We start from the raw sequence: 13,240 nt of genomic DNA, 5'->3' as shown, positions 1-13,240 counted from the left end.
CGGAGCTGCGCCCAAGGGGAAAGGGCCCGCGGCCGAGAGAGGCTGGCACTGGCTTCTGGTTCTGCTTGCTGCTGCTGCTGACGTTTTTGTTTGTTTGTCTTGTTTTATAAATATATATATATATGTCTATGTATATGTATATGTATGTATGTATGTATGTATGTATATTCTAGTAAAGAACTGTTATTCCTTTTCCCATATCTGTGCCTGAAAGTCCTGTAATTTCAAAGTTATAATAATTTGGAGGGTAGGGAGTCATATTTTCCATTCCAAGGGAGGTTCCCACCTTCCTTGGCAGACACCTGTCATTCAAACCAAGACATTTGAATAAATATTAAACTGGGTACATTTTAATTCTAGATTAACAAAGTTTTTGCTGGAGAATAAATACTGCAATATGCTAAACGTGTAATATATAATCTAACTTATAATGAACCTCTGAGTTACTCCACTCCTGCTGTTGACTGCGTAAGTTGTGTTACTGAGTTAAATTGTCACCATCTGGGACTGGCTTAAAGTCTTCTAACAATGAATATTTGACCTCTCATTTTTCACAGCCAAACCCACTGACATTAGCATCAAGAATACAATTCAAGCATAGACAGCAAGTGCATCTACCCCTAGATAACTTCAGTTTTATGTACCTTACTGAAGATGCCGATTCAGTGGCTTACTTATGGATCACATGTGTTCTGTCTAAAGTGGGAACTTATGATCAAAAATAAATTGCTACATAAAAAACTCTGGATAATTCATGGTCTCAGAAAAAAACCTAAACCAGATGATCAGAGCTGAGGTTACGAAAACAGGCCTGAGAGACACTAGAAGTTTGAATTACTTTGTTTTTTTATTTCTTAAGTTTCCCTTGCCACCTTGGAAGTTCTAACTTTGAATATGAGGAAAATGAAATGATGCTATTAGTTCTGTCTATGATGATCAAATGTCCACAAATCCTTATCTTGAGGCAATGGCTAAGGGTGTATGCACAGAACTTTTCCTACAGCTCCTCTATTTTTCTTCATTCCTAACTCCATGAAGTCCAATCTCTCACACACATATACATGCAAAAAATAGGGGAAAGTGAGCAAAGAATAACATCTCTGTGAAAAGTGTTAGGCATGACAGACATTCCCTTTGAGAATAAAGGTTACAATTAGATCAAACATAGATCCTTATTATTTCAACATCTCTGGGACTTACTGTGAAATGGTACCATTTCAGGTTCCTCAGAGAATGGAAATGGGTTGAAGGCTATAAAATTCAGGCAATAGGAACACAGAATATTGCAGCATTAATAACATCTCTGGTCACCAAACAGGTACATTAGTGAAGGCGCACACTTCATATCTTTGCTAGAAATCTAGGCCTCAAACAGAAATAGTCCTTTTGGACTGTTCAAGCCCAACTTAAATTATTATAGCTTTGGGGGGAAAAAAGCCCAACAGAAAATCCTTTTCAGTAGTGTTCCAGTTTTAAGCTTTTGCAAATTTAAAACAGAATAATTTCCTAACAGCTTGCTGGAAATTATGTATAAAACCACAGTGAATCACAGCACCCAATGCAACTTGTGGGACACCTCTTTTTCTTGATGGTTAGAACTGGGGCATTAAAAAACTTGCGATCATAAGCCTATGTGTTTTGGTTAAAACAGAGAGGATTAAATTAGATTTTAAATAAGAAAAAAAGTCCTTTGTGTATCTCAAAAGTGATTTATGAACATTTCAAGCAGTGAGGCATTATATGGATAAAACTTAGAGAGTGTCTGATTTAAATGTTTCTGCACAACTGAGCTCTAAAAACAATAATTTGCTGTGCCATCTAGACTGATGAGAAGACAAGCCCTTCCATTTGCTGGAAGGAGAAATAATCTGTACGATCAAGCCAAAAAAAGACTGCATCTGAACAGCTGGCTGACTTTCTCTTTCATACAGAAATAGGAAAGGAAAAAATAAAAAGAACATACCAATACAGTATAATGAAAAATATTCTAAAATAAATGTATATCATACACAAGTAATTAATATTCTGCAATTATTTACCATACTTTAATCACCATATTTCAATTATTTTAGTGTAAATGCTGTCATGCCTAAACAAAATTTTTAAAAAGTATCAGTTGTTCTTACTTGGTCCTATGAAATTCACTACTCACTACTAAAGGGACAGACATACTTGACCCATGCCTCATAGGCATACCTGATTGATGTTTATAGTGGAAGGGCCTTTGATCTGTCTTTTTGGTACAGATAAAGAATAGTATGTGAATGGGTTATAAAGCAATGGAAGGGACTTCAGATCACATACCAGAAAGTACTATATTTTTCACCTGAAAGAAAAGCTTTTCTTGCTCTTATTTCAGATCTTTTTTTTTTTTTTTTTTAAATAGGCCTTTTTAAAATTTAATATGACCTTATTGAGGGCAATAAATGAGAGAAGAATTGCAAAAACTGCATTTTTTATAAATACTATTAAACAGTTCCCTTTGTGTCTGCACAAAGATGCATATTCTGTGTAATAGAAAGCATGCCAGAACTATCTTCAGATACACATTTTCCCCATTCTTCTGTTTGATAAACTTTCACAAAACTTATGTCTCAGTCTCGTTTTTGTTTGGCAACTGCAAATGCTACCAGATAACAGTTACTCTTGTCTGTTAATTCCAAAAGTCTAAGATTGAGCAAGAAATATTTTGAGATATGCTGACACTGCTGAATATTTTGATAAACTGTTCTAATAATCAGACTGAAGGTCAAAGACATGCAAGGCATTGTGTCACATCTTGAAAGCTACCAGGACTGGCTTGAGAACTAATCTCTTCCCAATCTTGCTCTAGGTCTTCAGCTCAGTTAGCCTAGAGGAAACGGCTGCTGAATCTGCATTTTTTTTTTCTGTTCATTCTATATTCTGACTGATATCTCAAGGTGTCACTTCTTCCTTCAACCAAATCTTCAGAAAATCTGTCCCCATTGTAAGAAAGAAAATTTAAATTGCAAAAGGTGCCCCTGGGGACACTATGCATCCTCAAAATATCCTTATGCAGCGAAACAAACAGGTGCATGCAAAATAACACTGTTGTCACCACATTGAAATACATTTCTCCATTGTAAGATTGAGAATGGTCCTTTCATGTACTCATTTAAAGCAGTCACCCTCCTGAACATTCAATAAATGAGATTGTATTGAGAGCTTGCTTGCTTCTGTCTTTCAACTCCCACAAGTTCTTATAGTTGAAGCTGAAAAACCAAAACATGGAGTTTTCTCTGAGCTGCCCTCAAAGATATCAGGAAAGATGAATTTTGGAGGCTTCCTCCTTTCTCCTTTGTGGGAATTCATACACTAAGTGATCATTTCCCCAGCCTGCCAAGTGATTAGCTGAAAATTGTAGTGCACTGTTTCCAGTGCTCGAACTTAAGTTTGCTAGCCTGACTCAGGTTCTTTTGTAAGGAAGAGTCTGACAGGATAGTAACACAGCTCTAGTTACATGATGCTGAAGACAGACTTTTGCTTTTCCAAGAGAACCCAGAAACACAAAGGAAACTGTCAGAGTAAACTTCTTGTACCCTGTCCTTAAAAAGTGCCAAAACACAGGTGTTTCTCAGGGATGCAGAAAAATCTAAGCAGCAGGACAAGTGTAAGGTGATGTGCAGGCTCTTGAAATAGGCCTGAAATGCCTTTGTGAACCTGCACAAAGCTCTCGCCCATCACCTCCTCTCCCCTGTTACCAGCAACTAAGAAACAAGGGCATTGTCTAGTGATGCCTATGAGATACTGCAATGTGTGCTCTTCCAGGAAGTAGTTCTCTTCCCTATAAGACATTTTTCCTTTTCTCCAATGAAGAGAAATCACAGAGAATAATTTACCTCACCGCTATCCTCCATCTCGGGAAGTCACACTCTGCCAGCAAGTATATGCTGCAGGACTGAGCTAGTGAGAAATGGTTCATTTTCTGAAAGCTGAGTACTGTGAGAACTGTAATGTTCTTTGTATCATATGACTTTATAAGATTATGTCTATTATATGATTTATATCCTATGAATTCAGTAATAAATTACTATAATAAAAACCCACAAACCACTATTGCAAAGACACTAAAGGAGCAGATACTTTAAGAAATGTGTTTAGACATTTTCTTCAGCAGAAAACATGTACTTCGTAGGCCTCCATATGATGGGGATAAGGCTGCTCATGCCAGTCTGCTGACAGCAGAATATTAACACAAAGTTCATTGATGTGTCTTACATGATCAATGATGTACATGTTTCATTGGCAGGTTTCAGAATCAGAGGTGGTCAGGGAAAGAAAAGATTTTTAAAGATTTAACAGAGTTTTAAAATTGTGAAGTGCAGGCAAAACCCCCTCAATAATACAGCTTTCAAAGCAAATAGATTTGTTGGGTTTTGTTTGGTTTTAATATTGATGCCAACTCCTATTCAACGTAGAAGTCAACAGCACATTTTTATAATTTTCCTTTTATTCTTTATGATATTGTATCTATGAAACTTTTTTGAGCATTGAATATAATGGAATTAATTTTCTGTGGAGCATCATGATAATTTAGATCAGAGTACTTCCTTCCTGAATTCTCTTTGGAATGGTGTAACACCGGGGTTAGCACCATCAGTTGAAGCACTGAGCAGTCACAACTACAGGCACTGCCAGTGACAGCTGCACCTGCTTGAAAATCTTAACAGCCATAGCAACAAACACAAACACATCCAATTCTTAGGAAAAGATGTAACTAACACTTTTGTGCATGTTCAACAGTTAATAAAGCATTTGAGTTCCACAATAAACTGAAACCTTTACTTTTGATTAGCCTTATTTTGGCTTTCTGAAGCATAAGAGTAGTTTGCTGTTTCACAGGTGTACTAAATGTATTTTACTGTTAGCATACACATAGGGCTGTCAGAAATAAAGTTATTACCTTAAGCTACAGTTTCTGTATTTAAAAATTCTCTACAGCTACATTCCTCTTAGCATAAGAATTGCCAAAGAGATACCTCATTCTGAACAGCAGGTTTTCAAGCACTGATATACCTCCAGCTTCCTGAAATACGAGGAAAAAATTCACAATTTTGAACCATTAAGGTTGCAAAAGACCTCCAAGATCATTGAGTCCAACCTTTGACAGAACAACCACCATATCAACTAAACCATAGCACTGAGTGCCAAGTCCTGTCGTTTCTTGAACACTTCCAGGGATGATGACTCCACCACTTCCCTGGGAAGCCTGTTCCAATGCAGAACAACACTTTCCATAAAGAAATCCTTCCTGATCCCCAACCTGAACATCCCCTGGCACAGCTTGAGGCCATTTCCTTTATTTAAAATTAATCTTAAAGTAGACCGTGCTTCAATTTTCAGCAAAGCAGGGAAGATAAAGGAAATATTTTATAAATGCAGTGTCCAATCCTACTAGATTTCTGGGATTCCATGAGCTCACAGCATTTTAATGCAACTCTAATGGTATTTTCGTAGCTACCAGAAAGAATACTTACTTTCGTCTTTCTGCCTCAAATTTACTCAGCAGTTTCCGGAGACCACCATTCTTAAATCCTTGGAAATGTGCTGCTGGGGCTCCCACGGTGATGACATCATACAGAGCATCTGGAAGGGAATAGACAAACACAGATATTTGAATGCTCCTATTCCCAAGTCATGGCAACACTGTGATATCTACTCTACCAAAAGTAAGGACAAGTCTTTATCATTTCCAGGGAATAATTGATAATCCATGTCCCAAGAAGGCCGAAGAGCTAATCAATCTTTCCATGCAGCCACCTGCACACTTTAAAAAGTTCATCTGATTTATGGCTACATCTAAATTATGTGCCGCAGTGTAGAACAATATTCCAGCTCTGCAGTTTACAAAGCTGCCAAGTAAATTGGCCCATTGTGTATTTCACTTTATTGCCCCTTTCATTTTTTAACTTGTAGTCATGTTGAGATGCACAGATTCCAGCATTTTAGAATCAAAAGAGACCATTATGATGGAACAGTCTGACTGAATAATAGAGGCTACAGAATTACAGCTAATGATTCCTGCATCAAGCTTATGCCTCTTGGTTGAGTGATGGCATCTCTTTATTTAGGCATCTAATCTTGATTTAAAGATTGCAAGTGACAATGAATTCACTGCATTCCCAGAGAAGTCAATCAGACTAGTAAAAATCCCTACCTCTTTTCTAGTTTGAATTTGTTTAGATGTAATGCTAATGTACTTTCAGTTATAATGGTGTTTAATGCTAAATTGGAGAGCCCTGCTCTATGATATACACTAAATTTTTATATATGTTTATGAACACAAAGTCAGTTGTTCTCAGCTGAGAAGCTACCAGAATAGGAAATAAACTATGCTACTGAAATTCTTGCTGAGACAACAAACTCTTGTCTCTTTCTGTATATACTTAATGTCTTATGGCATAGGGGATGAACTTTTTGTGTGGATATGTACTTACAGAACTGGAGATAAAACATCATTTTTAAAAGAGCTTGTGATTGATTGTCAGTACAGAGATGAAGATTTAATTACATCCCACACCACAATAATTATTTCTTCAAAGTTTAAATTTACATTTACACTAAGTAGTACCTGTTTTGTACTGAAACTTACTGGAGGTATAAAAATACAGTTGAGAATGCCTCATTCCTAAAATGTATTTCGAAAGGAAACATTACAGGATGTTTTTTGTGAACTGTTTTATTCATCAAGGAAGTCTCCCATGTAAATTAAAATCTAGTCCTCTCTTAAAATAGACTTTGTCTTGCATTCTGATGATAAATATCCCTAGAAGCAAGAACACTGTACAAATGATTCACAGTTAATGAACTATGCTTTACTTCCCGAGCTGAATCTCAGAACATATTTGCTCAAATTGATTTGAGTTCTAATGAGTTGGTGACTCTTCAATTTCCACTTAAAAGGAGAAGTGACATAATTTCATTAGCCTAAGGTGATCTTCAAGATTCTTAAATAGCCCATTCTTTCAGGCCTTAATTGAGATTTATCCATAATACATATTCTTTGGCTATTAGAGCTCCATTGGTATTTGATAGTAAGGAGTTCTGTTGCTTAAAACAGCAGTGGCTTGAAATCAAGATAAGAGATGAACTCATAAGGGTTCTGAATATGTTTAGAGGTAACTCATGAAATGACAGGAAAACATTTAAAAGACTAAACCCTGGTTCTGACTGTTTTAAAAATAAACATGACCCTGTTTATAGTTACTTTGGGAGGGGAGGATTTGTCCAGAAGGAAGCTTTCATTCAGCCTGTGGCCTCTTCTCAGCATGGTCGAGGAGCAGCTGTCTGAGACAGAAACCCACCCAGCACAGCTGAACACCTGCCTGACACAACCTACATGGGAAAGTGAGGATGGCAAAGGATGAGGAGCATCCATGCCTGGTGATGGGCACAGGACAATCTCACTCCCACTTCCCAGAGCACAGTGCAGCAAGGCTTGGGAGGAATGCCTTGTGATGTGCTCTACTTACACGTCAGTGGAGCTCCTTGTGAAGGACATGCAGTGTCAGCATCAGTGCCCTGCTACAGAAGTGCTCCAGTAACTCATAACCATCAAGCAAGAGGAGGCTACTGCTAGCACCCCTCTGCAATGAAGACAGAGCTCAAAATGCGGCAAAGCGCCACAGGAGCTGTATCTTATTGTCAAGAACAGCTCAATCCCAATTTTGAATCAACCTGCCCACCTCCACAGGAGGCAGTCAGTGTCTCAAACTGGCCAGATGCAAAACAAAAATCAGTTGACCAAATCTATTTAAAAACATCTAATCTAAACATTTAAATCTATTTAAAATCTATTTAAAACAAGAATACATTGTATAAGCAGGGAGAAAAGCAAAGCTTTGTCAATATATAAATTTAAGCTCTCTACTATGAGGAAGAGACCACAATGTGGTGTTTATCAAATGGATAGGGATACACTTGACCCATTGGGAAATCGTATTTTTCTCAAAGATTTCCTACTGAAAGTTCAAGCGCACAGGTACTTTCTCTTCCATGACAGTACCCAGTAACAACCCAAATCAAAGTTCAGTAAAAGTAAACCTGTTATTGTACATGTCAAACACAAAAAACCCACACACCAATGTGCATATACAATAGGTGGGATTAAAACCTATCTTGCATTCCCAAAATTAAGATATCCAATAGTGTAAGGGTTAATGACACCTCTATGGCTCATTAGCTTGTTTAAATGTCACCTCTATGAATTTTTATTCTCTCCCTTCCAAGGTCATTCTCCTGGTTATATTCCAGATGTCCTTTGCCAAGCAAAGCATGAGATGAAAAAGATCAGCTTACAATCAAAGTGCTGCCTACTCCAGATTGATTAGTAATTGCTAGAAACTGTTCAGACTGTGTATATCTAATACAAGACACAGTGAACATTAGATAAATAACAGAGGCAGAGGTTTATAATTTAAAGCTCCAAATTTAGAAGACAACTAGAACAATTCTAACATTTATCTCTTTCTGCACCCTTTTTGATTATGGATTAACCATGTGCCCCAAGCACAATGGTTTTGGAGAAGAAAGGAGAAAATTCATAAAATAAACAAAACAAAACTCAAGTACTGTAGAAGTTGTGGGTGCTTAAGTAAGTGACATATTTCATTCCACTTTTTCTGGCCACCATTACAAACCTAAAAATACTTTCGAGTTAATTAATTAACTTCAAACCATTAAATTAAAATCTGTGTTGTTACATTATGTCACTATAAGTCCCCATCTTGTTGAAATGTTTGGAAGCACCGGTTTTTAGTAAAAGTAATAAAATATTGAACCAACCAGTACCTAACAGATAATTGGAAGTCCCTGTGTTCCAGCTTAGAACTGGATGGACATCAGCCTCACACAGTATAAAACTCCTATGACCACTGTTTGTACTTACTGTTTTACAATCTTAGATGCAGAGTGTATTAATTAGGCAAAAACCTTACAGAGTGTAATTTCTGTGTTTGCAGTGACAGCAAATTTAACAGATCTCAATTTATCAACAAATTATTCACTGTGCTATGATTTGGTCATATATATGTATCAGTATAATCTTTGATCTGTAAAGGAAGCTGCTAAAATCATGTGCAAGCAGCAGCAACAGAATTCTGTATTAAAAAGAACCACAGAAGATGTTACAGAAAGTTATCCCCCCTTTCCAGGAGATGTTGGAAGTTTGCAGTATTTTCAGCATAATCAGTGAGGTATTTTCACTTAACACTGAGCAAATGCTTACGTGGGGTAGGTGGGCATGACAGGGTAGCACTGCATAAGCTGATTTAGAAACAAGCAGCGCTGGGCTCATTACAACTTCCTAAGAAATAGGATAAATTAAGTTTAGAAGTAATACTGTCCTTAATGGAACCATGTACCTCACATCACCTAGGCTGGTGAGCTCATCCCAGCAATCTCTGGAAGGAGAAGTACTGGACTGTGCTCTATCACTATCTCTGGTGGCAAACTGGCAGCAGGGAGGGAAGAAAAGCCACCTTAAAATGAGAGAGCGCTAAGTCTGGCTTTTACAGCATTATGGATCACAATGAAAAATTAAGTGGGTGCCCAAGAAGGACGTGAATCTAAATGAGCATTGAGCAGCATGTCACTACAAATCATGACAGTTCTGCACTGCTACAACAGAATATTTTTAACCATGCATAGCTTACCAATACATTTCAGTGAGCATATATTCTGCATTTACTTATTTGCTTGAAATGTCATAGGAACAAAATGAGCACATCCCTGGAATCTATTTTTAGAAAGGAACTTAGAAGAAATTTAGTTAATCACCCCTTAGTTTTCCAAGATCTGCAGTCAATGTCCACAACTTGTGGCATCAGAAGATGAGGCAGAGAAATCTGAGAAATCCCTTGCACAGCTTTAACTTTGGACCTGATTTCTAAATTTCAGTGTAACTGTATTTCAAAACATACTTTGTCATACTTGGGGAATTTTTTTACCTTTCAATCGAGGACTATGCACATGCATTCTTTGCAGATGAAGATTTATTGGGATGAATTCTAGTGTTTTTTCTCCTTTGCTACAGCTTGACTTGAAGGAAGAACCTGAAAAACAAAAGTTTAAAGAATCATTGCCTTAAGCATCCAGATGTTTCTATCTTCCTTTTAAAGTGAGGATGATACTTGTATGTCAGGAGTCATCTTTAATTTACTTTTAATGTGTAATTGTATATTACGAGATGAAATGTTCACTAACTGAGTCTCAGCATGTATCCATACTGGAAGCAACAAACCACCTTTTAATTCACAGAACAATCTAATTTTTTATCCTAGGAGATAGATACTTTTCCCTGCTCTCTGAAATCAGTCTACAGTCTGCTGGAGACAATGTAGCAGTTAATGTGCATTATGTTTATTCTATGCTAAAATCACAACGGTACAGAGCTATGATGGCACTGCATTTTTCCAAGTAACATTTTTTTCTTCAAAGAAAAGTCTTATATTGAGTGGGCTATGCATTCTTCCTAGAAAGCTCAAATAAAGAAGCACAAACTATCTTAAGGAGAGCTATAAATTAGTTCACAGGAGGCATGATGCCTTGGAAAAACAAAATAAAGATGAATATGCCTGCATATTTCAAAAGTATGAGATTATGAGTAGCTTTATGGCTGTGTAAATGAATATAATTAAAGTCTAGCACTATGAAAATATAATTTACCTGAAGGTATTTGATACAGAATCAGTATAAAATGAAAGGGTGTAGATTAGGAAAGAGACGTGATCTTGTTTTCTCACTCAGGCAGCCCAACATTTACTTAGGCCACTTTTTCAGCACCCTATCATTTTGCCAACTATTAATTATTAGAACTAAAATTAATCTCATTCAGATAGAATTTTTAAATAAATTTTGTCAAGGTTCAGCCTTTTCTTGAAACAAACGCACAAAATGGTAAAGGAAATATTTAACATTGTTTTTTACTTGCTCAGTCAAGACTTGATAGCCTTTATCTGTTGAAACTTCCATAGTTTCCAGCAGGACTAAGCACTGAGACTCCCAGCACAAACTACTCTGCCAGAGGGCACCAATGATGCTCCAGACCAGCCAAGCCTGCTTAGGCTGCTCCCTAACCTTAGGAACTTGAAATAATAATTTAACACAGATGAAGAACAAAGGTACGAAGAAAAGCAATTTACAGGAGTCAAAATTTTAGATGAGACAGGAAACCTGAGAATGCAGATTGAAATTAGGAGATGTTGATGATGCAGTGTGAAACCTGCATCTGAAAAACACAGACAATTAGGGAAGTAGTGAAGGCAACTCAAACTATCAGAAAAGAAATGAGAATAGGGTAGGGAAGGAGACTGTAAGTAGTTTGGAAAGAGACCAAAAGGGGGGAGATTATTTCTGAGAATTCAGCTGAAACCAAGTTCAAAGCTTAAGGAATGATAACTGGACCTGGACAAGGAAACACTGGCTGAATAAGAGGAGCATAAGATGACTGCACATTAAAAGCACAGGTGAAAGAAGAGTAGGAGGGAGAAGAGACTGCCCTCAGGAGTACACTTCTGTCCCAGCAGGAGCACAACACATGCAGCATTGCTGAGTTGCGTTACTCATTTTCTCAGGGAAGATCTGTGGAGCAAGTATCCCTTTCCATCCCTTGCCAGAAAATTACTGCATAAGGAACACCCAGGTGCTATCAGTTACTAGATTTGCTCAAGTATGAGATCCATGCAGTGGAATTAACATCTCAATCTGCATTTGCCAATAGCATCCATACCATAAAATTAAGTATAGTCTGTTTTTAAGTAACTTGCTAAGTTTTATTTAAGAACTCAAAAAAAACCCCCAAATAACATTCCCTCAATTGAAACAGTTCTTGTTATTAGTGTTGCAAGATCAAACTCCTCAAAGCTAGGAAATACCAGAGTATAGATGTAACTTTCATCTGACAGGTACCTGAAGAAGAACTGTGAAATGGGCTTCAATAATATATCATATATCAGCTTTTCCCAGTTCATTGAATGTCTTTGCTGCTCATTTTAGAAGCAGTGATTCAAGATCTTGTGTCCAACTTTTATTTTAGTATGTATTCAGGATTTAAACATGTTGCTCAAACCTCTCTCAGAGTCAAGGTTATTACTTTCCTCAAACCTGTCTACTACATACATGTTAACAACCTCTAAGGGCTTTACAAATGTTTATAAAATAATTTTAGCTGGCTGAGTTATAATTTCACCCATCCTAATGTCAGAGAATAAACATTTAAGGAACAATGCGTCAATATAAGATATGGAGGAACTTGTCCTGCAGAACACTCATTTTAATGCAATGTCACATTCTATTTTGGAAGCACAGCTCCCACTGGGCTGAATTGTATCCATAGGTACCAAGCACTTCTGCAAAACAACTTGTGTTTAGTGCCAGGCTTCCAAAAAAAGAACAACACTTCTCAAGTCTGACTTGCCTACATAGGAACTTTGTGACAGAGGCAGGGATAGTGTCCAGTTTTTGAGAACAATATTCAATTGCCTTAGCCTTGACTGTCTTTTTTCCTCCTTCTAGGGCTGAATGAATAATAGATTTTTCAGTTTGATGACTGAAACAGAAAAAAAGTAAATTGGGATGTAGGTGAAATCATGTGGGGATGATTTCAGGTCAAACTGAAACAAATGTTCAAAGTTCCACTCTCTCTCAACATCACCAAAACTGTGGTTTAGATTCACCTGAAATTGTTGTGGTTTATGTTACTGCACTGGTTTTGCACTGCCTGGTTTTTGGTAGCCAGGGGGCCACAGAGATGGCTCCTGTGAGAAGCCCCTGGAAACTTCCATGATGTCCAGCAGACCCAATCTCCGATGGCTCTGAAAGATGGACACTCTGCTGGCCAGAACTGAGCCAATGAGAGAGGTTGGTAACGCCTCTGTGATGACATATTTAAAAAGAAAATCAAAATGAAGTGGGGCACAGTTTTTTTTCTAGTCAGAGAAGAGGAGGAGGTGAGAACATGTGAGGGAAACAACATGGAGACACCAAGGTCAGTGGAGAAGGAGGGGGAGGAGGTGCTCCAGGTGCTGGAGCTGAGATTTCCCTGCAGGCCGTGGTGCAGACCATGGTGCAGCAGCTGTGCCCCTGCAGCCCATGGATCCATGGGGGATGCAGAGATCCACCCGCAGCCCATGGGGGAGGTGCCCGTGCCACAGCGGGTGGATGCCTGGAGGAGCCTGTGATCCAGTGGGAGACCCGGCGGAGGGGAGAGGCCCCTCGTTCC

The 13,240-nt window shown here is 37.9% G+C and overlaps 1 protein-coding gene across 6 annotated transcripts in view; it reads right to left on the bottom strand.

Annotated features, from left to right (window-relative positions):
* INPP4B (inositol polyphosphate-4-phosphatase type II B) overlaps positions 1-13,240 on the bottom strand; it is a 276,861-nt gene that overhangs the window by 81,018 nt on the left and 182,603 nt on the right. For all 6 annotated transcript variants that reach the window (XM_017732655.1, XM_017732656.1, XM_017732657.1 and 3 more), the window contains 2 exons: positions 9,969-10,073; positions 5,499-5,607 (listed from right to left, as the gene is read on the bottom strand). In XM_017732655.1, coding sequence (XP_017588144.1) covers positions 5,499-5,607; positions 9,969-10,073 — 214 coding nt within the window. The remainder of the gene's footprint in view (positions 1-5,498; positions 5,608-9,968; positions 10,074-13,240) is intronic.

This window comes from Corvus brachyrhynchos, unplaced genomic scaffold (genome assembly GCF_000691975.1).
Source record: "Corvus brachyrhynchos isolate BGI_N302 unplaced genomic scaffold, ASM69197v1 scaffold444, whole genome shotgun sequence".
NCBI lineage: Eukaryota > Metazoa > Chordata > Aves > Passeriformes > Corvidae > Corvus > Corvus brachyrhynchos.
Note: the sequence above shows the minus strand (reverse complement) of the source record. Positions and strands in the feature narration are given on the sequence as shown.